At 41.7% G+C, this 26775-nt stretch overlaps 1 protein-coding gene across 1 annotated transcript; it reads right to left on the bottom strand.

Moving 5' to 3' along the window:
- Positions 1–1612: 1612 nt before the first annotated feature.
- Positions 1613–26445, bottom strand: HIVEP2 (HIVEP zinc finger 2). Its single transcript, XM_077775961.1, has 6 exons — positions 21024–26445; positions 19870–20024; positions 15456–15631; positions 11328–11429; positions 9665–10560; positions 1613–4099 (listed from the first exon to the last, which is right to left on the bottom strand). The coding sequence occupies exons 1-6, from the start codon at positions 26181–26183 to the stop codon at positions 3275–3277; spliced, it is 7314 nt and encodes a 2437-aa protein (XP_077632087.1). The 5' UTR covers positions 26184–26445; the 3' UTR covers positions 1613–3274.
- Between the last annotated feature and the right edge of the window lie 330 nt (positions 26446–26775).

Genomic DNA, 26775 nt, shown 5'->3' with positions numbered 1-26775 from the left:
TCTCCCTTCTTTCTCCATGACCCCATCGTCTGCTTGGATTGTTGCTGCCCTTATTTCCAAGCAAATGACACAGCATTGTAATTCTTCTAACTGGTCCCCTGACTCCACTCTTTCTGCCTCAAATCTACTATCTTCATTGCTTGCCCGGTGATTTTTTTTTTTTCTTTTCTAAATAGGAACAGCACTTACAATGGCAATGCCACTTTCTTCCTTCAATCCTTCCTTGGCTCAGCTCCCCAGTTTACAGGGCCAGATCTGATGGCCTTAGGCTGGACTGAGAAATTGGACCTTGGTGTGTCTCTCTGGCGTAAGCACATACGACCCTATCACAGACTCAGGGAGTGAGCTCCATCTTGCTTTTTACCTACTCTCTGCTTTACGCATCCTCAATCATCTAACATGTCTTTCCCAGCTTTTATTTAAATGCACCTCTACTAGAATATAAACTCCATGAAGACAAGAACTTAATTTGTTTTCTGCAGTACTGTACAACCAGCGCAAAGAACAGTATCCTAACATAGGCGGTGAGAATTTATCTGTTGAATACGTCTATCTGTTATTTCAAGGATCTGTCCAAGGTCACCTCTGTGACAAAGCCTGTCCTGCCCTTCCATCATCAGCAGGGTAGTTGCTCTCTCCTTCGTGACAACAAAACACACCAAATATGCCATCATTTTAGTTCTAACATCATATTACACATACTCATATACATGTCTTGCCTTTCACGTGACCTCCTGGATGGCAGGAATACTTTTATCATCCTCAGTGCCCGTCATAGTAGCCAGTTCATAGCAGGCACTCAAAAACTGTTTTATGAATGAGTGAATACTGGAGATAAATCAGAGGAGGAAGCAAGAGTGATTTTCATTTGACCTGGGTTCACACACACACACACGCCCCAGTGAGGATTAAGGCACACAAATCACCGTACGTAATTCAATATTTCAGGATTGTTTTTTTCAGTGAGAGACAGATTTTGGGCTGGCTGTTTGTGTTGACCTTTAATTCATTTTTATAAAACATCATTTTAAAAGACACTCTGGTTCATAAAATAACACAGGTAAGTTGCAAATCTCCTAATTTGAGATTTTTATAATGGAGATACTGATAGATTTTGACCTTTAATGAGGTTCCACTTTCATTATTAAAAGGTTCTATTCTTTTGTATTTAAAGAACTGTGATTTGCGGATATTGGATGGTATATTTATTTCAGTTGGTTTTTGCCTTCAGTCACCTCAGCAAAAATAAGAATTCCCCAATGGAATTTCAGATATGTATGCATACTGAGAGGGAGGGAGACGAAGAAACGATCATTTGATTTATTCATGACTTTGCAGATGCAATGGATTCCGTCCTTGCCCACACTTAGAATCCGGTGACTGCATTTCTAGAGCTCACACCGCGGTGACCACTATCTGTCCTAATTGAATGACATATGGAAGCCAATGACTGTCTTCTCACTTGTGAAAAGCATTCACGCTCGGCATACCTCAGAATGGGCAAAGCCTAGCAATTAAAAGCACAGATGGTATGTTGGTGGCATCAAAATTTCTTTAGCAACAAAATTGAGAAATTAAAATGTAAAACAACACATTAAAAACTAGACACCTCAAGCATGTAATTGTATATTTATTTCTCTTTTTAAAGAACACTCCTTAATGTAATTCAATATACAAACTTGGTTTCACAGAATTATAATCCACTATATAGCACAAAGATAACCCAGATTGTGTGTGTGTGTATGTGTGCATGCACATACATGTGCGTGTATGCACACGTGTTGTTGTACCCCCTCCCTTTCTTCCATTCTTCCGGACCTACAAACAAAGGCTCTGCCCACTTCCACGCTAACCAAAGCCCCTTCTGAATGTTGTGTACAAAAGACATCCTCCTCCCACAGATTCTTTCCCCTGGAAAGCTTCTTGTCCCCATTCCCCCTGAGATAGCCAGGAGCCTGGCCCTCTTCCCCTCTTCAAGAGGGTGAAGTGGCTTCCCCTAAAGCTGATGCCAACCCTGTTACCATGTGGACCGGCTGAGAGGAAAGGCTGCTGAGAGGTCTCCATGCCCCTTCCCTGGGTCCACTGCTAACCCTCAAGTCCAAACACATCCCCTCCAGAGCAGCCTTAGTTCAGGTCACCATCTTGTGCAGCAAGAACCAAGGAGATCTGTAAGCCCAGGTCTTTTCCATGGGCAGCGCACAGCACTGCCTGCCAAGCCACCGGGCCGGCCGATAACCAAGCTCTACACAGTCCCATGTGCTTTGTCACTTTAATTTTTAAAGACACCCTAGCATAGGTCTGTGGCAACCTAGTGTCCAACTGAGTTACATAAAATTGTACCAGTGATGCACTTGTACATATTTACATGGGGCGGAATGTTTTCCCATATTTTTAGATGAGTATATAGATCAACATGTTCACATAAGACCAAATACTTTTAATATTATTTATAACTGATTTATAAAGCTTTGAAAAAACTCACAATAGCACATTGTTTACTTTAATGCTTTACGGTACTATAAGTTTAAAATCACAATCAGCGCTTAAGTCATAGTCAATCCAGCAAACAAGAGACAAAAAAATGTACAAGAGTTAAGAACTGACTGATACATCCTTTATCTTTTTTTTTAACTAATGCATAAGTGCAGAATAAGATACTCTAGTTTAAATATCTTGTTTACAATATACACTTTTGTTCTAGTTACGCAACAGTAAATCCCATGCTTCACATAGAAAAGCAATCCACAACATTAAGAAAAAATGTACAATTTATGAAACAAAGTAAATAAATATTAGTATTACAGAATCAGAGCTGTACATAAAAGCTGTTCAGTTTTAATCATATAAAAATATGTTTTAGTGCAACCTCACATATATATTGATGCTGCTTTGCTTTACATCATTTAGATCCAAGTGTCCAAAAAAGGAAAGAAATTACATTTATTACAAAGCAGATACACAAATTCTAAAATATGTACAAATTACTGCTAAAAAATGCTTATAAGAATATAAGCAAAGTAAAGAAAAGGCACAAACATCTGTACAATTTTAAAAGTACCAGACCCAATAGGTTAATTTCAAATTTTGTTTTGGTCAGGCTCGTGATGACTTGTTAATTTACCTAATTCTTTTGATATAACAAAAGTATATATAAGAGCAAACTACTGTAACTTAGGACAGGCATGCTATAAACTTGATTACCTCTATTTCTAGAAAAACAAAAACAAAAACAAAATGGGAAAATGTGGAAATGAAAGTCTCCATGCATCTTAGATCAATGTAGTTGACTCTTCTCTGATGAAGGCTCATTGCCTCCCTCTGTGCTTGAAGGGAGCTCTTTGCTGCTGGGACAGCCCGACTGTTTATCATCCGCACGGCTCTTGCTGTAAAACGTGGAGTGAGCTGACGCAGTCTGTGATGTACCAAAATTGTCCTTTTCACCATCATGCAAGTCAGGGTGGGTGGCTGAGGTACAGGGCTGACCTGGCTCAGGTCCACTAAAGTGTCTAATGCTAACATGTGCACTTTCCAAGGGTCTCTGGTGGGGCTCCTGCACCCGCACCGGCTGATCTGCCCCGAGCAGAGCGGCCTCTTCTGTGGCAATCCGGAGAGAGGCAATGGCTTTTGTACAAGTCTGTATATTTTCCTCCTGTTCCCTCTCTGTTGCATTTAGGCTGTCTTCTGAAGTGCTCTGTTTCATCAATAGGCGAGGAGAGGAGGGCGTGCTAGGGGGACCCGATGACTGCAAAATGTGAGGAGATCTTTTCTCGTGCTGCTTACAAAGGACATAGGGATCCTTAGGGAAGGGTTCCCCAGAAGCTCCTTTCTTCTCCTCAGAGCCCTCCATTGGCAGAGGCAATGTGGGTGGAGGATGTAAACCGGAAAGGGCCGGCGGCATGGAGTGGACCATTTGGATCCCACCAACTGGCACCATGGGGATAGGAGCTCTCACTTGTTGCTGAGAGTGGAGCGGAAGATGACTGAAGACATAGTCATTAGGACCCTCAGGGAAAAGGCTGGAGCCTGGATGTTCATAAGCACCTTCTTGGTCTCCATAGAGACTGAAGTAAGGAACCTGAGGTAATCCTCTTCTTAAATTCTGCACGAGGAAGCGGAGAGTACAAGGTTTAGGACCCAATACTCTTCATGCTTATGTCAAGTTATTTCATTCACGCAGTCATTCAGTCACTCACTCATCCAACACACTTTAAAACTCCTTCATCCCTTTATCGATTTTTCACTTTTTATGACACAAGAGACCACTCAGGTGTCTTTTAGAATCCTGGAATTAACCTGTTGGTCTATGAAAAGTTACTTTTTTTTTTTTAAAAGTTTATTTATTTATTGAGCAAGCAAGAGAGAGAGAGAGAGTACAAGAAGTAGGGAATAAACAGAGAGAAAGGGAGAGAATCCCAAGCAGCCTCAGCACTGTCCGTGCAGAGCCCGATGTGGGGCTCGAACTCAAGAACCATGAAATCATGACCTGAGCTGAAATCAAGAGTCAGATGCTCAACAAACTGAGCCACCTAGATACCCCAAGTTACTTTTGTTTTTAAACAGCAACATGATAAAACATGCAGTGTGTTTTCCACTAGTTACAGAGACACATTTCAGTTCTGGTTTGTTTGCTTGTTTGTTTTGTTCTGTTTTTTGTAAAAAGAAAATAATGGATACTTACCAGAAAAAGTTCACTGAGCAAAAAACACTAATAGTAGGTTTTTAAATTCAAAAGGAAGTAAAAAGATTGCCATCTGTTTATATACTGGGAAGATTTTTAATATTTTTCTTAAGTGTTGATGAGTATAATTGGAGTGACAAGTCTGAAAACTGCCTTCTTTTTTTTAAATCTCCACAGAGCGGATGATAAAATGGTGGTGATAGACAGACTGGTTCCTACAGGGTGCAAGACACTGGTTTAAAGGAATAAACTCCTGCTCAAGAGGCACTCTAGGTAGAAGACCAGCTTCTTTATCAAATGATAAATCAGGGCCAGTTTTTGTAAGGTAACTATCCAACAAAGTAGTTAACATTCAATGTGTCAGGCAGTTACAACTCATATTTAACTACACACTTGGGAAGCAAAGATTACTATGCCTTAATATCTTCTGTTTATGTTCTTATTTTCATTTAAGGGTTTTCTTGGCAATTAATGAATTAGGACACTTAAAATTGGGGGCCAGAATTCCAGATTTCATAGTCCCAGTCCTGAAAGAGAACTTATTTTCTATAATTGCTTCTGTAGCAAAACACAGGTTAGGCTATGAGATTATCAGGCCTGAAAGAGATTATTAGGTTTCAATTACTGAGATGCATTCTTTCAGTGGACTATCATCTTAAAGGTACTCTGTTTATTTTTATTTTTATTTTATTTATATCAGATAAATATAAACCTGTCAAGCATGGTAGAAATCCAGGAGAGAAACAACAACAAAAAAGTTCTAAATCATTTCAAGGATGTTTCAGTTCTCAAGCTCAAGGTCTGCTCTATACCATTAACGATTCATCTGGTTCTATTTAGACTGTGAGACCAGCCTGGGAACCATAAATTATGCATTAATGCTGTCACTCTGAGCCACGCTAGGCCCCACGCTAGGCCCTTCCCCTGTTTTGGGCTACATCTTAGTCAAGCTAGAAACAAATGAATTGTCCTGGAAGTGTAAAGGAAAGAAGTGAAATCATCAATCTATAATCACAAGAACGTCACAAGTTAGAGGAAGTGAGAATTTTGCAGTATGAGAGTCATTTAAATACTGCTACAACCACCACAACAACTACCACCACCACCACCACCACCACCACAACAGCAAATCCCTATCATCTCTGCTCCAATCTAGAAAAAGGCATGTTTCCTCTGACAAACACCAGTTAACGTGGAAGAACTGTGATACTTACAATGATAATCTTTGAAGATAATCAAATGAATTTCCATCACCAAAGATTCAGATCTTTACTGACCAGCAATTAGTGATCACAACCACAGACTACGTGTGCAAGTAGAATTTTTACCGCATGAGTACTTCCACTGCTCCAAACGCCACCAGGCCTGGCCGCACAGCCTCTGTCCCTGCATTCACCCCAGCTTCACCCTCCAAAGAAACTCTCCGACCTTATTTACAACCCTGTTTTATCATTTGAACCTTCTCCTTGCATATAGTGAACAAACTCTCATCTTACTTCAATCTTGGGGAGAAACACCTTGGTATGGAAATACGAATAACGAACCCATGTGGGTTGTGTTACGCATATGTATATATATTCCCTGCACCAGCTCTACTACCCCTCATCTCTTCAACAGTGTCCGCAGGTGCTCTGGAAGCAAATGCAAAGAAGGAGGTAGGAGTATAGGTAGTTCATGGCGAGGCAGAGGCAGCCGATGCACGGGAAGGTAGAGAGGAGAAGCAGCTGCGCAGCTGGGACTGATCCAGGCTCAGTCACTGGCTGGGGGCTGCAGGCGAGAGTATAGCCTTAGTTTGAAAACTGAGGCCTATCCTAATAGCGCTAACAGCAGGAGGCTGTCAGTTCACAGCATTCTGCAGAGCTGAATGGCAAATTCTTTCAAGGACGGAAATCTGCTTGGCCCACCTCCCTGCTGCCACAGCAGATGAAGAAACTGTGGCCTAGAGGTTAAGTGACTTACTCAAGATCACGCTGATAGCAAGGGACAGAACTGAATGTTGACTCTGACTAGACACGGTGTTCTTCTGTACTACATACTGGAAACCAGGACATATTTTCCTTTCTCTTCTCTGCTAATTTATCTACTAAAACTTTAAAAATGGAAGAGGAATTTTTTTGTTTAAAAAAGATGAGGCCAGGGGCACCTGGGTGGCTCAGTCGGTTAAGTGTCTGGCTTCAGCTCAGGTCATGATCTCACAGTTTGTGAATTTGAACCCTGTGTCAGTCTTTGTGCTGACTGCTCGGATTGTGTCTCCCTCTGTCTATGCCCCTCCTTTACTAGTGTTCGGTCTCTCAAAAACAAGAAAAATGTTAAAAACAATTTTTTTTAAAAGATGAGGCCAGGTACCATAAAAATTTTTCATCATCTTTGAGCCACATGTGTTAGACCCTCAAGAAATATTTGCTGATAAGAAAGGCTCTTATTTTCCCTCCCTTCTTTTCTTTCCTCCCTTTCTTTCCCACCTCCTTCTTTCTTTCTACTTTTCTTTCCTTCCCCCTTCTTTTCTTGTCCTTCCTTCCCTCCTTCCTTCTTTTCTTCCTTTATTGCTTTCTTTTTTCTTTTCTTTTCCCCTCCCTTCCTCCTTTCCTTCCTCCATTTCTTCCTTATCTATCTATCTATCTATCTATCTATCTATCATCTATCTTAAAATTAAAATTAAACAGAGAATATCAGGGCAGAAACAGCAGGGGTGTAGGATTCCAGTGGGTGAGTATCACCTCCTCCAAACCTGCTCCCTGGATACTCCCAACCCAAACTGAATCACAAGATGAGTGTTTCATGCTGGACTACAAGATCCTTTCATGACACAGTCACTGACCTATGAATTCTTGGGCAATGTTAAGCAACAAGGCAAGGCATTTCTAAAAGAATTTCCATCAAAACCGTTTATTTTTAGGGCTATTCTAATTTAATATTTTCACATGTTATTCAGAAAAAGTGCAGCTCGCATCCAATAGAGCAGTCAGAAGATTGCTACTTCTCATACTATCATCAATTCCGTTTTGCCCTGGCAACAAAATTCTTGTTTACACATCGCTAAAAGATAAACATCTTCTTCTGCCCCTCAAAAATGGTGTCATAAAGCATTAAATGGGAAGTGCTTTGGACCAACTGCCCCGTCTTCAGAGGGCATTCCCCGATCTATTCCCTCATATCACATGAACAACGCAGCAGGCCATAAATTCTCTAAAGATAATTAAAGTGGGTAAAAGAGCAATGGCTCTACAGTTGCCCTTCATAAATGGTAAAGTTTAATATTTGTATTGAATATCCAGGCAAATCAGATAAAAAAAAAAAAAAAACTGGTTGCAAACTCAGTGACTAATAAAACCAATCTCCTCCTAACAGCTTTCTGGTCATATACCCAAAAATTAAATGAACTTTCTTAGTCCACTCCTTCAATTCCTTCACCCAGGTTGACTGTGAGTAAGGTGCTTTAGTTTTAAATAACCATGATGTGTTGACACTAAAGGCTTATATTTTGGGGACTACAGTCGACTAAACATGCCCCAAATTTTCACAAATACCCTAGTCTCGGTCCACCTGGCCAAGGCCAGAACAGGAGAGTCTCCTCGCACATGCTCCGCCAGCATCACTGGTCTATACCAGAGGACGCATTTTATGCTCCACATGTGATATCCAGGCATCTGACCGGATTTGTGAATCTATGACTCTCTCCTTAGGCCGCAGTGGCATTAACTTCAGAAGATCCCTCTTTTCCACTTAACACCACCAAGCCACAAAAACCTGTGGAAATGCACCTTTTTTTCTTGGTAATTTATTATCTTAGTAAATAAATTATGTTTTGATTGTGTGCGTGTTTCTGCAGTAAATGTATCACAGAGACTACATTGGTACTGAGCTGTGAACAGAGGGTGTTGGGGGAAGGGCAGTGGATTGCAGCAGGGACTTTTCCTGAAGTTTAAAAATGCTAATCTAAGCACATGACTCAAGGTGGTGAAAAGGCAATGAGAGGGAAGGACCTGGCCACCAGGGCAGTGAGAAGACAGAGCTGGAAGCAGGTAGTGCCTTTGCCCGAGCAGGACATGGCTGAGCTGCACGATAGAAACCCAGAGCAAAGAGAGAACAGCACAAAGTAGAGACCAGGAAACAAAAATACATTTAAAGCAAAGAAATTCAAAAGGTACCATTCATCTGTCTATGCTAAGTGTCTGCTTCATTCACTTAAAAACATCCCATACAAACTGAAAGAAACATCAAGGTCTTCCATGACATGGAATGATGTTTTGTTGTGGATTTGCGTGGAAACTACTACCTAAATTTAATCCATGATCATTACTGTTGATAAATGTATAATGACGGCATACCATAAAACTCTCTGAAACTCTTTCCCTGAGCTCTCTCAACGTTGGGCCCACCATCTCACTGCGCAAGTGCATTTGGTAGCAGGAGGTAGTAATAATGACAAGAAAAGCAGATAAGTTCATGCCTTTGACTTACAACACACCAAGGAGGTATTTTCTCCCTCTCAGTCATTCATTAGCTTCACACGCCCACTCACAGTGGGCAAGGTAATGAGTTTATTTAAGGAAAAAAAATTACTGAAAGTCAACGCTAATGCCTGACCCTTGCTTGGCAAAGTTCTATAACTGACACCCAAATAGCCCTGAGACTGTGTGTCTATGCAGCCATGTCATCCCAAAGGCTTCACCTTTCCTACCCGTGTAAAGGTTTCAACTCATGCCCATAATTAGTTAGGCTTAGAAAGCATTTAGGAAAGTCTCACCTGTCCCCGGCTGGAAACGCACTACTCCTCTGATGCAATACTACACTTGGGGTAATGCCACAGCCCTCTTACCAACAACAGCATGTGAGAAAACGTCTTCCTGCCGTTTTCAGTAACCAAGCTCACCACTCCCCGTGAGAGACACCCATGTTATAACAAATCTCACGCTAGTGTGTTATCAATAGGCTCGAATATGCTTTGGCTTTAGACATTAGAAAGAGAAAGGTAATCATACTTACAGGAGGCCCCAATACAATTGGTTCTGCTTGCAAATACTGCCCCATGGACAATGGCGGGTTGTGGTATAAAGCCCTTCTGGGAGATGGCGCTCTTATGGTGGTCATATATCTGCGCTCTCTTCTGGGAGAGAGGTCTCTTCTGGCCGTGAGATCTTTCCCAGGTGATACTGGCCTCCTTGGGGACAGATGCCTTCTTGGTGAAACATCTCTTTGTGACATCTCTCTTCTCAATGCAGCTTCCTTTCTTGGTGAAAGATGTCTCATGGGTGACAGATCTCTCCTAGGTGATAAATGTCTTCTGGGTGACAAATCTCCTTTGGGTATCAGATACCTCTTTGGTGAATTCTCTCGACGGGGTGAAGAGTCATATCCTGGTGAGGAATGGTGGCTTGAGGGTGAGAAGTCCCTCGGAGAGGAGCTGGGCTCCGAAGACAACATGTACTCTTCATCCACACAGCTAGGTATGTCTAACCTGTCCTTGTCCGGTTCTGAGTCTGTACTTTTGCTCTGGAATAACCTCTGGTATTCTGTCATCTGAGTATCTTCACATGAGTCACTTGACGTCATGAGCTGAGTAACCTGAATACTCGGCAAAGTAACCAAATAGCTGATCAATGAAGAATGCCCCAGCGAACTATCTGAAGGAACCCCATGGGGCACGGCGCCAACATTCACAGGCAAGGAGGAGAATCTAGGAGGCTGAGGACTGGTGCTTCTTGATCTTGTTTTTGGTGTCAAATCTCCCTGATCATCAAAGTCATCATCATCTTCATCATCTTCGTCATTATCATCTCCATCCTCACCATCTGATTCTTCAGCATCTGAGAACTGATGATCAGTTGAAATGCTGGACATGCTATGTTTCTCAGCTGCTTTGTGCAAATCTTCCATAGTTTCTGAAACAAGTAAATGGACAGTGAAGATCAAGGTTCAAATGTCAAGATTAGGAGTTAATTTGGACCCCATCTCTTTCCAAAAGCTTTCTTACAACAGCGCAACCCTGAGAGATGGTTCCATCTCTGAACTCACTGGGGACCTACCTGGGAGGCCTTACACTGGTTCTTGTCTTTTAGTAACTAATCTGACTCATCCCCACCCAACAAAAGAACTCTAGATTAAGACTTTATATCTCAGATGTCACACGGCCCATAGAAAACCCTCAACAAATGGCTATGGATAATGCTGTTACTGATGAGGCTAGAAGACAAAGAAAGCAAAGATCTGTCTCTGTAGGTATAAACTTACATATAAGTGATGTATCTCTGGAATCCTAACTGACCTCAGGTTTCCTATCCAGATTAATGATGGATTTCTTTTCCTCTTGATAGGAATAATACATTAAATTGCTTTTCAAATTTCCCCCAAAGTTTCATAAAATCTAATCCCTGTCACAATGCCAGTATAATTAGATTTGTTTCATGATTCTAGATAGAAGTGTTTTCAGAGTGAGGCCTTTTTATCCCCTTCAGTCAGAACTGAAATGGATTTATTTCTTCTCGGTATGTTGTAAGCAATTCAACATGTCAGAGTTCTTTTTCTATTTCATGTTTAATAAAATGAAATGTAATCAGTTTTTCTTAAATATCAAAACTTGTTTTACCACCCCAGGCACAAAGCTCCAGTGTGCAGAGTGAAGAGGTCAGTTAACTAAATTTTGAAGTACCTGCTTCTTCGGTTTCTGTATCATCCACTGATGTCATTGAAACTCCCAACTCCAAGCACTTCTTCATGTGCGCTTTAGATTTCATATGCTTCGTCAAGTTTCCTAGAAAACACACACACAAAAAAGGAAGAATTAATTCATGACAAAAACATGATGATTGTCCCAAAATCAGAAATGAACTAACTTGAAATAGTATAGTTTTGTGTCTACCCACCACCCCTTGCCCTGAATGTATGAGGAACAATCTGGTTCCTGAACACATCAACCCCTCAAAACTTTGGCCTAATCTCAAATCTCCTTCATTCTAGAAGACTTGTAGAATAGAGTCATACCTTTTCACAAGTAGGCTCCCAGCAAGACCAGGAATCCCAGACTCTCCTGGCTGAGAAGAGATCTAATATCTTAGGCCCAAGAGGGCCAGCGTCCTAGGCCTCCATATAAACAAGGTCACATAAGCTGGGTCACACATCTTAGAGAAAGTTCAGATCAAACATTCTTATCAACACATCCTGGACCCCAGGCCTTCTGGCATTGATCAGATTTGGATCAATCTCCCAGGATCTTCACTGGTCAGAAGAAAAAATTATGTAAACTTATCTGAAAGCCAATCTTATAAAAAAATTCAAAGATCCATACAAATAACTTAGCTAACTACTTATAGGGAACATATGCTCAGTGTTTAGCATCTATCTGCCTGGTATATGTTAGTAAACTTCATGACAGCAGTTTATAAAGTTCCACAATATTCCCTGTCTATTTATCTTGAAATTCCCATTATTCTAAGAAAAAAAAAAGTTTTCTGTAAAATATGTATTGTGATGATATATATAAAATTATATGTATACATACATGTGTGTGCTTATGTAGAATTATGGAATTGCTATGTAGAGTGTGAGAAATTATAAAAATACTCATCCAATCATCTTTGATCTAGGCCATATGAAAGTATATCTCTATGTATCTATCTATCAACTGTCTCATTCCATGTCATATCTATAACTTATCCAAAGACACCCAGGGACTAGTTCAATTATAAGGGCCATATTATTATTGGTGCCCTTTGGTGAATCTTTAGATATGTACCAGCAAATTCTTTATTTTTAAGAGTAGGCTTACTGAATCTAAGTGGAAACTCTTAGACTGCTAAAAAAGTTCATTCCCTTATAAAGTTGTTTAGCTTATCAGTAATGTGATAGATGACACACAATACTAACCAGGACACTGTTGTTTATTATTTTACTTATATTACTTTATTTACTTAGTATTTTACTTATTGCTTATATACTATGAATTTTATGTACTACTTTGGTAACTCCAAACAAAAAAATATTTCCAGGCCCCTACTACTCCTAATTGTCTAAAAATATTTTTAAGATCTCAAACATTTCTATTTATTGATTGATTTATTTAAATGTTTATTTAATTTTGAGAGACAGAGTGTGAATGGGGGAGGGGCAGAGAGGGAGAGACACAGAATCTGAAGCAGGCTTCAGGCTCTGAGCTGTCAGCACAGATCCCAACACGGGGCCTGAACTCATGAGCCTGAGCCCAAATCGGACACTTAACCGACTGAGCCACCCAGGTGCTCTGATCTCAAACATTGTTATGGACAGATCATCAAGATTTCCTAAACCTATAAGTTAATGAATATATCTGTATGTTAATGGAAATCACCTGGTTCTGCAAGGGTGCATGTAATCTGTGTATGTGGCTGGGTGTGGATATGAGGTGTCAAGATAATTTATTTAGATCTTGATATGTGCTTCTCCTCTATTTTGCTCTCTTTTCTCCATTTCAATAGGCAGTCAGGCTTTGGGCTCTCATCTTCTGGGTCGATTTGTAGTTATATGATAAGAAAAGATAGGATAAAATAATCGGAGAGGGAAAAATTAGGACCTGAGGTCCCAGGGTGGGGGAAAACCACACATTTTGGAACAATGCTAGTAGGGTCTGACCATAGCAAACCCCCTCAGGTGTAAGGTACCTCTTAAGAATGTAACAGACACCACCTACTTTCCTTCAGGTTCCTCTCAGGGATTTGACAAAAGTTTTACGTAGACTATAAAACGTACACCCACAAGAAAAGGTATGGCCAGAGACCACCCCTCATAAAATGGAAACGAGTCAATCAGGAATGGAGAAACCAGCACCTAGAGTCATCCAGCCAATAAGGATAAAACCAGAGAAGGAACAAGGGTGAAGAGAAGGAAGGGCTGATCAGAACCTTATAAACAAGGACCCTTGCCTATTGTGTGCATTCACTTTCGAATGCCCCCAATCTGCAAGAGAACTTTCATGCTGGTCTTACTTTCTGATCTTCTACACAAACCTTGGTCTGCTGCTCATTTTATTCTGTGTCCACCTCTTCATTCTTCGAAGAGACAAGACAAAGAACCCTGGGTATTGAGGTAAAAAAGAAAAGATCCTGCAATGGTTAGAAATCTGGCTCTGAAACAACTCCACTCTGGCTTTGGTTGACCTAAGTCTTGACTTTCTGAAGGGATTCTAGCAAGGAGGGGGAAGGGGCTGGTTGGGGAGGGCCGCTGAAGGAGCGGGTTGGTATGACTTCCACAGGTGCTGGTCCTCTGAGTGCGCTGAGGCTCGGAGCTCATGAGACCTCTGGTGGGACAAGTCACTTCGATCGAAAATTCAAGGGGTTTCCCCAGGATATTTTGCTCATTTTAAGATTGGGAGACATTTGCACATTCCTGAAGGGTGACAAGGAAACTCCAATAATGACCAAGAATAAATACCTTCTGCTAACACTCCACTGCAATGACCAAATTTAATTTGATTTTTAAAAACCCAGAAATGTGGGTTCCGTCACCCAGAGTCTCACACAGCCATTCCCTTGGCAAACTCCTGTGCCCCGTGAAGCTAAAGCAGTTGTAATGACTGGCAGATGTGCAGCTTATAAAAGCAAAGTTTATATTTTCTCCTGTCCTAGGGAGTCTCGCAGTGAATTTCTAAATAAAAGGCTAGATTGTACAAAGGAGGATGGTATTTAAAGGACCTTATGTTTATCCCTTTTGAAATGCAAATGAACACTCTTCCCCTCCTTTATCTGGCTTCAAAGGAAGCATCCCTGTATTACAGATACCTTTTGAGTAAAGAAGAAACAGGTATCTTGGGAGTCTACACATTTATACTTCTGACAAACCAATAACACAATTTAGGATTTGGTCTACGGGAGAAAATAGGTACACATTTCCCGTCCAAAAATTACCTTATTTGATATTTATTTTTCTTGAGGGGCAGTGACACAGAACAATTGGTATGCAAATTTAAGGTGAAAACACAGGAAATCACATGAGATTAGTGAGGGGGTAAAAATCCACTAGATCTAAAGTACTTCAACAGCAAGCAGCAAAAGGTACTTCTACAAAAGTCAACCCCCCTCTCACTACTTTCTGTAATCTGAGAACACTGGGCTTAAGAACATTTCCATGATTTTTTAAAATGATGGAAATATAATCAAAACAACCTTCTTGCATAAATATTTTCATATAAATCTACCTGTAAAAAAAACAGATTTTTTTTAAAAGATAAAATATTGTTTTATAGCAGGTCCCAGTATTATGAAATTCACAGTTGTGGCCTGAAAGTAAGAAGTTGTCTCTGTGCTGATAAATACACGGAACCCAAGCTATCAAATTTCTATGCATAATTAATGCAACTGTGGATGAAGGGGCCCACCTGGGAGTCTGTGTGTCTCTACATTATTCATAATCTTGCAACTGACCATGCGCACATGTTTTCTTCCCAGCTGCTGCCTTGCTTTTCTAATGCCACCGCATGGGTTGTCTCCCTGTGGTATTTCAATACTGGTGCAAAGATTATCTCAACCACACAACATTTCCAACATGAAGTAATAGCAATAACAATCCAGGCAATTCTTAGCCACTTCCTTCGGAAACAACTAGCCTGGCCCTAAGTCTATAGCTCTTACTCAAGTCATAAAAAGGAGCCTTGCTGTTTCACCTGCATCCTTTGATTACTTGCATAAGAGAGAAACTACATTACACTAACAAAACCATCTCACTGTCAATGACAGTTATAAAATGGGATGCAGGATCCAAAGTAGCCCTAGGAAAAATATTTTCTCCTCTAAGAAGATGAGAATTGTACCTTTCGTTTTGAAGGCAAAGTTACATAACTTGCATACGTATGGCCGGACATCAGTGTGAGTGCGGATATGCTTTTTGAGCATGCTTGGCTTCTTACAGCGAATCCCACATTCTTCACAAATGTACTTCCCACGTCCACGTCCTCTGACATATACATAATCTTCATTTGACTTATACCTGTTTAGAAAAAGGGAATGCAGTGTTTTCAAATACTTCAGTGTTTTATATATCAAACCAGAAGCAAACCTTTTGAGTGACAAATTATAATGAGGGTCTTTTACAAACAATTTTTCAACTCTACTTCTACGAAATCTGTGAAATTTATGCAGTAAATTCCTCAGAGAACCAGATGACACATTTGGCACTGTGAGCAACATGTAACTTTTCTACATGGTGTTCAAAATGAAATGGGTCCCCCTATTAAGGTATGTGGACTTGGGAAACAGATGTTCAATTCAAATGGGCTTCCATAAGCCTCAGAGAGTTGCAGAGCTGTGCCTTACTACTTTTGGATTCTTGTACAGCTTCCAGACAAGAAATATCCAAAAAGTTATACCAACATATTCAAATCATCATATAGCATTCGTTAACATTACATCGTCTAAGACGTGCAAGCAGAACACACACACATCCCTGTAAATTTGCTAAAATAAGTAAAACTGATAATAGAATTCTTCATTGCAAGTTTTTACTCTATTTTTACAATCCTGGCATGAGACTGCCTCCAAAATTTCTAGCTTACACAGGCTGAGCTCAGCTCACCAACTGTTGTCTACAGATTTGATCCGCTCTTCCCAAGGACCATGAATTTGCACTAAAGTGGAGTCCAAATTTCAAGTAGCTTCTGGTAGGTGCTGTTATATTACATAATAAAAACTAGAGATTCTATTTTTCAACCAAATTTGCATTTGTTTCCATAAGAATTTAATAGAGAGGTTTGAAAGGATGTCTGAAGTCAGTTAGCTTAGTCAAATCAGTTAGATGAACAACATCTTAGGTATTCACTGAGATAATCTATGAAAGAAACCCATCCAGTACCCAACTATCATATTTTGTTCAGACTACAATGAAACAGGATCAATCATAGAGTATAGTAGCATTCTACTGGATAATTCAGTGAATATCATTATCTTTTATGTCAAAGCTAGGCTAGAATTATGAGTCTAATGTCATTCTTGGAAAGAATGAGCTCTTTTCAAGGGCTCATTTTATAATTTCAAAATGTAAACTGACATATAAAAGGCCCTAATTCACTGTGGATTTACTTAAAAGCACTAGATTTACAGTTTTTTTGTTTGTTTTATTTTATTTTTTGCATTCTAGGAGAATTGCACACTTTTCTATTTTGTCCTATCTAATCCATCATCAGGAATAAAAGTTCAACTTCATTCGTCCAATCCGGTGAAGGATTTTTAAGAGAGAAAATCCATCCACATATTTAAATACTAACTCTTTTATAGATGCTATTCAATGTTAGCATTATTTACTTTTTGGCCAGTACAAATCCAGGTGGGAATTAAGTAGTATCAAAAATATGAATAGTGAATTCTGTATGTTTTTTTTCATTAACTCTTTCCTTAGTTACAAGGAACTTCCCACTTCAACTTGTTCTTCAAAACTTTCTTGAACTTTAAGTTTTATTTTACATTGTCTTCTGTTTCAAAGCAGAAAAGAACCTCAAGATGCAAAAGATCTCTCACCGTTTAATTCCCTATTCTCTGTCCCTAAATAGTTAAAATTACCAAAGAAATACAGAATAAAACAAATAATTTTATAGAAAGCTAGTTTTCTTCACAGAAGGATACCTTAAGCTTAGTTTACCCATCATCATAGTTGATGGGAAATGCATTTTATCCTCAAGTAACATAATTTTATTTAATTTTTCAAAGCTTCACATTCAGTGCAGAGCCCAACATGGGGCATGAACTTACTACCCTGAAATCAAGCCCTGTGATCAAGAGTTGGACGGTTAACTGACTGAGCCACCTAGGTGCTTTTATAATTTTACTTTTAATGTCTTACCTGATTAACTTATAAATAGTAATATTCAGTACAAAATAAAACTATATATTGGGAAAATTGGTACAAATAACATATTTACCATGCAACAGGTCTACAGACCTTTGAATCTACTTAATACAAGAATTAATGTAGTTTGAAAAAAAACCCAAAAGGTAAGTTTAATTACATTACTAAACCTAGGAATTTGGTAATATAAAGAGCATATACACTTAAAAATTTGGTCAGTAATACTTCTTTTTTAAAGTTATCCCTCTGCAATCACCAAACTAAGAGGCAGTAACACACTGCTGGGAATGAACACCTGGTCACCATCAGCAGAAGTCAGGTCACAGATGAAGAAATGATGGGATGTAGCCCATACTACAGGGCAATGGAAAAAGGAAGAAATGATATATGGGCACAGCCCTTGTGGATCATCAAAACACAGCAATAATATGTTCATATATGCTTTTTCACTTGTGTCCTTCATTAGTGGGGATGGGCTCCCCAAAGCATAGTGTGATGTCAAGGTCTTGCTAATCTAGTACAAGTGTACTACGATGAAGACTGCAGAATATAAGGGTGTGGATTCATTCAAAAGGACCTCTCAGTTTCTAAGGAAACATGACATCTATATTGTTTTCATTTGTGTTAAAAGATGAAGCATGTCAAAAAAATATTAAGACAAGCTTTAAGACTACATACAACTGTGGTTTTAGTGGTGAAAATACTTGACATCCAAAGGGGCCAAAACTAAGAGGAAAACAACTTTAAAAATTCATCTTGAAACTGAGAAATAGATATTTCATATTACTAAACATTCACTATTTTATAATTAAATAGATAACATTATTCTGTCTTCCAAATAACTGGAATAAATTCATGCTCATGTAAACATATAATTTATAGATCTATTGTAGATTTAAGGTTAGTTACAACATAATTCCCCTAATGTGATTAGTGTGCTTTAAAGTTTTTAAATTTTAATAGCCTAACTCTGAGATTTTCCTCCCATGTGACTGAGGAGCCTGATATAACACAATTCTATTGAAGTCTAAAACTAGACATGATACATGTGAGTAATTTTCTTTACTGTACAGATATCAAAGTCACTGAGCCTTACTACCTGTGTTTCTACAACTCAGGATTCAACACTTAAAAAGAAATTCCCAGGGGCACCTGAGTGGCTCAGTCAGTTGAGCATCTGACTCCTGATTTTGGCTAAGGTCATGGTCCCAATGTCGTGGGATCGAGCCCCACATCGAGCTCTGGTCTGAGGGTAGAGCCTGCTTAAGATTCTCTCTTCATCTCCTTCTGCTCTTTTCCCCTGCTCTTGCACACACACACTTTCTCTCTCTCACTCTCTAAAATAAAATAAAAATTTAAAAAAAATTCCCAAAGAAAAAGAAACTGCCACAAATCAGAAGAGACAGAGAAAACATGACAACGCAATGCAATGTGGCACCGTGGCTTGGATCCTGGAACAGAAATAGGACACTAATCCATCAACAGACGGATGGATCAAGAAGATGTGGTTTATCTATACGATGGAATACTACATGGCAATGAGAAAGAATGAAATCTGGCCATTTGTAGCAACAGGGATGGAACCTGAGGGTGATATGCTGAGTGAAATAAGTCAGGCAGAGAAGGACAGATACCATATGTTTGCACGTATAGGTGGATTAGGAGGAACTTAACAGAGGACCATGGGGGAGGAGAAGGGAAAAATAGTTGGGGAGAGGGAGGGAGGGAAACCAAGAGAGACTCTTGAATGCTGAGAACAAACTGAGGGCTGATAGGGTGAGGGAGAGGGGAAGGGGGGTTATGGGCATGGAGGAGGGCACTAGTTGGGATGAGCACTGGGTGTTATATGGAAACCAACTTGACAATAAGGTATTTAAGAAAAAAAAGAAACAGGACATTAATGGAATTGATGAAATCCCAATAATATCTGGAGCTTAGGTAATAATAAAAACCATTAAATGAACAATCAAATTAACTGGTTCCTAGGATCATACATGAGTGTACACGATTGCATTTGTGTAAGCGCAGAATAAAAATGTCCATTAAAAATGCAAATATGCCCATAAGAATAATATTAAAGAATGAGCAAACTTGATGACATCATGAGGCCACAAACACAGTCAATTTCATACTGCATGAGAGGCGTGAAAATTTAAAGCAGAAGTTCAAACCATATATAATGGGGACATTTTCACTGAAAGTAAGCCATTGAAAGCAAGCTCATGAATTCATTATCTGTTGCCAGCCAGACTTCAGAAATGTGAATAGAGAAGGAATTCGCCTTATATTTCCAACCAGAATAGGTACTATTTTTTTCCATGCATACATTCGTGACCATTTGCTCTGACTTATAACTGAATATTTTACACATGCACATATTTTCTTACCCTCCTTCAAAGATTTTAATTCGGATTGGCTCTGTTTGTTTGGATCCAATGTCTTTATCTCCATGAATATCTCCTTTCCCTCTTTCCTTTAAGATATTTCCAACTAGTTTCCTTTCTAGTTTGCTGCCAAATAAAAAGGATGCATCAGGCTTCATCTGTAGGAAGAAAAGAGAGAATCACTTCATATGCTTTCTCTAAGACACAGGAGAAGCCCACATATCTACTTTCCTCTGACCTCTGAAAATTAGCCTAAATTCCATGTTAAAAGGCCATGGCCTGGATACATAAAACAAGGGACACTCGGGATAAAATTAGAGAAGGACAATTTCTACAGAATTATTCAACATTTTATTGAAAAACGAATACCCCTGTTGGCCCTTACTCTGTGCAACACTAATAAAAACAGAAACATGTTCTATATATCTGAAGTAACAAAACAACATAAATTAAGGAAATATTTTCAAAAATTGTTGAAGGGAAATGGTAACTGAACCAAGTAAAAACTATTTTTAAATCTTCTATTTGCTTCATTAATAATTTAGCAAAAATTCCAAAGTGCCCCTATTAGTATTTTTGCAATTTGACATGTAATGCGTTAATTGTTTAAGGTATTAATTGTTCGTGGAGGAACAAGCCAGATGAAATTCATTTGGGAAAACAAGTTTTGAGGGAGAAATAGAGAAACTAAATTTTAGTAAAAAGTATTGTCAATGGGAACAAGCCCTCTGAAGTTTGCAAAGTTCAGCTCTGACACCCACGCACCTCCTTCCTGATCTTTCTGCTCAGTGTCCATTCCTACATTCACAATGTCCTATGTCCTACGTCCACATTTCACAACCCCCTGAATCCTTCATATCAAAAGACAATATAATCTGTTAGGTCACTAACACTGGCCAGAAGGGAGAAGAACCCAAAGGAATTGGTTCCAGTAGTTGAATTTCATGGCAGCTGGCCGAAAGAGGGATTTCCCCAAAATGTAGTGCACACATGGTCACTGGCTTCTCTTACAGGGGAAAGGAGATCAGTGTCACAGAGGGTGCCCTCAACTCTCACCTTCATTTCCCTTGCATGTTTTAGACCTTATGCCCTTTACGATGTATTCTGCTCAGCAATCACATCCACACTACAGAGCTTTTAGAAACGGTGTTCATTACCTGAGCAAACTGCTTCCATGCACTTGATGATGTAAGCTTGCCAGTTCCAGGTCTGTGCATAGCAGCCAGAGTATAAATTTCTGCAGTGATTTTTTGCTTGGACCTCAGAAGAGCCAGAGTGGTCTTGGTGTTCAATCCCGATGGGTTTGGGTTACAGGAACTAATGCACCATGAAGCATAAACCGAGGATTTGAAGGTGGCCTGTTGCACGTAATTGGGTTTTGTATAATTTAAGAAGCACCAACTCACAGTAGTTGTTGTCCGCAGACTGGGGAACTGAAGAATCTGCTGGAAATCTGCCACATCCGTGAAAAGAAGAGTCGAGTTTGCCATCTTCCTGCTTGGCCCAGATGCCATGTGCACCAGCATGCTGACAGGTAGCTTCTGGCCCTTTCCTTGCTCTTCAAGCTGACTGTCTCCAGGGGGCAATGAGGAGCTCTGTGGGCTCATGCTCATATCAGATGCGGTCTCATCAATATCTAATTCATCTGAGGACTCTCTGCTTTCAGAGGGCCCACTGGACTTCTGGCCTAGAGAGGGTGCCCTGGTGTTGGGCGGGAATGGCTCCCTCATGGACAGGCTGGCAGATGGATGGTCTTGAGATGAGGAAGGGGGCAGGGAGGAGAAGGAAGATGACCCCGACTGCAAGCCATCCTTTGGCTCAGAAGCACAACCTTGTCGAACCAGCTGGGGTTTCTGTGGGCGGGAGAGATCCTTCTTGATGTCTGAGCTGGTCAGCTCCACTGCGCTGAGCTCCTCAACGATCTGCCCATACATCTTTTCTTCTTTGACCCTTTTCTGCTGCTTCGTTTCCATGAAGAGCTCTAAGCTGCTGGCTGGAGAAAGCATACGCTTGCTACCCCCCAGGGTGGCCACGCTGTCCGAGGTGGAAGGTAAACATAAGGGGATTGAGGATTCTAAGCCAAGGGGTAAAGTCTGAGGTACTTTCCAAATGGGGTATTTTTCTAAGCCTGCGTGCTGCCCCAACACCTGGGCAATGTTGAATCCAATCCCTTGCATGGCCGCATTGGTCACCAGTGTTCTTTGGGTAGTATTCTCATCCACTTTGCATATGACAATTGCAGGACTGTTCTGCCCAAGTATCTGAGAAATGCTTGTGTACATGACACTCCCGTAGGAGGGGACATGGGTCTGGATCCTAACAGGAACCACTGTGCCTGGTAAGGACTGTAAAGGCCCAGCGTTTGCTGAGGCAAAATCTTCTTGAAGAACCTGTTCAGAGGGAGTATCAGGTGACTTGGTGCTCTGGTCTGACGGGAACTTTGGAAGAATGTTCTTCGAGTGTAGCCCTGATGTTCCTGAGTAACCCAGGTAGGTCTGCTCTTTCGCGTGTGTGTAATCTGCAGATTTCTTTCCAGTGTGCTCGGCGACATGCTCTAAGGGATAGCCGGGATGGATTTCTGCCTGGAAAGAAGGCTTGCCGTAGCTCTTCTGAGGGTGCTGCACAAGGGGATGTGGGAAATGTGCCTGCCACCAGGGAGGCTGCTGAGCTGGTAAATGAACCATACAGACGGTAGGATACTGAAACTGAAACAAGGCATTCTGGATTGGAGAAAACGGAATAGTCTCTTGATGTGGAAATAAATGTGGCTGTTCAGATAAGTGCTTGCTTGCAATATAGGATGTTGGTTGTATCAAAGGATTTCTCAGAGATTCCTGACTGTCCATGTGCCGGATCTGTTGTTGGGCCAGGTGGAGTGGTCCTGAGCTCAGCTGGGCACAAGGACCCACAACCTGCTTCCCGGGGTCCTCTGCTTGGAGGGTAGGCAGCACAGAGGTGGGGGCGGGGTGCCAGGCGGCCCTCAGGCCGGCGTGCAGGTGCTCCATGTGCTCCTGCTTTACACCCAGATCCGCACCAGCCTCCCCCTGGGCGATCTCCGGAGAGCCACTGAAGGAAGCCTGCCGCACCAGAAAGCATTTCTTCCTCTCCCGCGATGGAGATAACGTGGTGGCCGATGCCCCTGCCCCCGGAGCATGGGACAGATTCCCATAATCAAATGATTTGCTCCGGATTTCGGGAACTTCTGTTGGGTGAGGGCAAGGCATCTGCTCGGAGGAGCAGCGCCGCATCTCTTTTTGGTGGTGGTGGCCTGGGACGGACAAGGAGTACGAGCCAGCCGGGACGGTCAAAAACTCTGAATGCTTCCCAAACTCATCTTGCTTGGGAGGCGCGGAGAGCTTAACGGCGTCTTCTCTTTCGAAAGACATGGAGAAACTGGAGCTATGGGACAAGTTGCTTTCCTGACTGGGGCTGCGGGAGAGGCCCGTGCCTGTGGATTCAAAGCTGGATTCCCCTGAAGAGTGCTCCATGTCGGCAAGTCGCAAACGCTTCTTTTTGGGTGGCAATTTCTCAGCTGGGAGCTGGGAAAGGGTCTCGCTTCTCTGGGGCCACTGAAATTCCTCCACAGGCTTTTCCGGCTCTTTACTCTGGGCGTCTTTCTCCTTCTCTGGTTTATCAGGCTCCTCGGTCACTCGAATCTCGGGAACCTGAATGTTGTGCTGGCGAACCAGCCTGGGCTGCGGGTGGTAGTGCTGCTGCTGCGAAGGGGACGGCTTCCCCCCACTGTCAGCACCATCCGCCGGTGGGGCCCACTCAGGACTCACCGGGGCTTCTGAAACCTCACTGTCACAGGTCTCAGAAGGCGAAGAGGCCTTATCCTGTGCGCTCACCATCAGTTCAGCAGACTCAGACCTTTCAAATGAATTGGGGCGGCTCAGCGAGTTTGTGTGCTGAATAACAGAAATCACATTTCCAGGAGGTTTCCTGCCCCCTAGGTCTGAAATCTTATCTGAATCAGTGGCTGAGGGTGACTCCTCGGACCCAAGAGAGGGACTTCCAGATTGGAGTTGGGGTCGACACGGGTCAAAGCGCTCCGAGGGACCGTGGGAAGTGTTCTCGTGTCCAGCCACGGCAAATCCACCTCTTACTCCTTCCTGCATCGACAATTTGGGGTCGTAATCTGAAGTCATTATGCCCACGGGAGTGCTCACAATGCTGCTGCAGATCATGGGGGTGTCCTCCTCATCTCCTACACTCTTCTCTTTCCGGCGTTTTCTGTTTTCACATGTAGTTCCAAACATGGTTGGCACTCCCTGCAATGGCACCGAGGGATCCATGAAATACTCACCCCCGTGTTTCAAAGAGCTTAAGCAGGAAATGTCCCTGTAGCTTTGCTTTGGTGTTTCAGAGTCTTCCCACTTCTTGTAGGGTTTCCGGCAGACATCATAGTCATACCCCATGCGGTCCCCAGAAATCATTTTCTTTTCCTTCAAGGATAAGCCTGTTATACTCTTGGACATCCTGCCATGGTGTTCTGCCTCCACGTGCCCCTCCTGTACTGAAGGCAGCTCGAATGCGGCCTGTCTTCTTAACATGCGCTGAGGGGGTATCCCCACCGTCCCTGGATAGAACACATCATCGGAGCCGGTCATCCTTTCATCAAATGAGTGACTTCCTCTCAAAGAAGGAGGAATGCTTAGATTAGTTGCTGAAGAAGTTGGCATCGAGTTGCTTCTAATAAGGGGAGAAGAGTCCACGGGAGCTTCTAAGAGAATTGGGCTGCTGCCTTGAAAATTTGTAGGAAAAAGCTTTCCTTCGTTCCTCATGGACGATGGAATAGTCTGGGATTGTCTGGATTCACTGTTGAATTTCGTGGATTTCAGCATGCTTGCCTGACTGGCGTCGATCTCTCCCTTGCTTGGGATCAGCTGTGAAGCAGGATCTTCAAACATCTTGACATCTAACCTGGTGTTTACGTGAGGTAATGATTCCATCATGCCCTTCCTACCCATCGTGGCACGCTCCTGACTTGCGGATGTAACACTGAGCGTATTTCTGGGACTAAGCCGACAGTATTTTCCAAAGATGATTTCTTCGTAAGATTTTGCATTTGTGTTTGGAGGGCTTATTTGCTGCTCCGCACTTTCTGAGCGAGAGAAGTAACCGGAGTCAGTGCTTCCTTTACTGTGCGGGCTCAGAAGGTTGAGAGATGGCTCAGAATCTTGTCCTTTTTTCTCTGACAGTCTTAGTGCAAGTTTCTGTTTGACTGTGTGAGAATCATCAGGCTTAGTATTTAGAGACGGATTCGGTAGCATATCAGAACCTATGTACTGAGAACTTTCATTAGGTAAAGGGATCCCACTTTTGGGGATGATCAAAATCGGCACTTTCATCGGACCTCCCAGTGATTCTTCCAATGACCCATGATAGCCACCTCGGCTGGCAATATCCAACGGGATTGGTGGGCCAGGACTCATTTTCTCAGAAGCCTCCACAAATAAAGAGCTCTCCTCATCTGTGTCTGTACTCTGCTCACCGTCTGAATGTATTTCTGCTTCTACATCAATAAAACCAGCCTCTAGGTCCAATTTAGATACAGCTGACTCTGTGAAAGGGACTAATCCTGCCTTAATTGCATGGGCATGTGACTTCCTGTGCTTATACAAATTGCTCTTTGTCTTGAAAGAGAAACCACAAGGTATACATGGATATGGCCGCTCCCCAGTATGGGACCTGATGTGTTTTTTCAGTACGCTTGGTTTGGCACACGCCCTGCTGCAGTAGGGGCAAATGTATTTGCCGGGCTTTTTGGGTTTGTGCTCTTTTTTGTGAGCATCTTCGGACTGTTCGATACTTTTCTGAGAGTATTGGCTATAAGCAGGGTTCAGGCTTGAAATCTTTTTTCTAGGGTAGCCACCACCGTGGCCATGTATAGGAAAAGAAAATAAGTCCTCGGAGGCAACGGACGGCAAAGGGCCAGGGAAAAGCCACGGAGGGCCTTCGAGGCTCTGATGTGGCTTGCTGCTGTGCATGACCCCCTGTGGCAATGAGTGCTGAGGGAAAGAGAGTGAATGTTGGCATGAGTAAGGGCTCGGACGAGGCGGCGGGTATTGCTTCTCCGTGACATGCTGTGCCACGTCGCTAGGTGAGGCCAGTTTCCCAGAACCAAAGAGTTGTGCGGACGCTGTGTCTCCGATTTGCTCAGGATCTATTTGTGGTTGCCGCTGTCCTTCTTGACTGCCGAAAGTGCTCATCTTAATAACAGCTGATTGTTCCTGTCTCCATCTACCTGACACTTTATCAGTTTCTCCAGACCTTGAGGTAGCTTTTTGTCCTAGAGCTGTGTCCCCAGTGTCCATTTTGTTACAAGGTCTTAAGTGCTAGTTCACTTGAAAGCCGTGCAGACTCATGGAGTATCTTCCAAGCTGTGCTTTTCAAAGCTTGTTTGCTTCCATGGTCCAGGGTGTCTGCAAACTGGCCAAGTGCTCCTTCCTTTGGAACCTTCCACACCCACCCTGTAGTCTTATGGGCATTAGATGGTAGCGGCCTTGGACCAGGGCTATAACACAGTTCTCTCCATTGTAGAAATGTCCACCCAAAAGCTAAGTGCAAATCTATGAAGATTTCTTATGGCATTGGAAGATTTTCAACTAGCATGAAATTGGGATGAATAGTCTGGGAGAAGTTTTGCCCATCAACTAGAGCAAAGTTCAACTGCCAGTTTCACTGAGACAAAATGATCTGAAAGAAAACGAAATACAAAGAGATTGTCATAACAGTTATCAAGTTAGAAAGCAAAACCAATCCTAAATAGCCAGCCTGACAGTGGATAAATTGAAAATGATTTTTTTATACTCCAAGGATACTTTTTATAGCTGTTACATTAGTTCCATAATTAAAGGATATTAATTTCAAACATGGCATTAAGTCATAAGCTAGATTTCTTCAATG

Source organism: Crocuta crocuta, unplaced genomic scaffold (genome assembly GCF_008692635.1).
Source record: "Crocuta crocuta isolate KB4526 unplaced genomic scaffold, BGI_CrCroc_1.0 scaffold25, whole genome shotgun sequence".
NCBI classification, from domain to species: Eukaryota; Metazoa; Chordata; class Mammalia; order Carnivora; family Hyaenidae; genus Crocuta; species Crocuta crocuta.
This window is presented reverse-complemented; position numbering and strand designations above follow the sequence as displayed.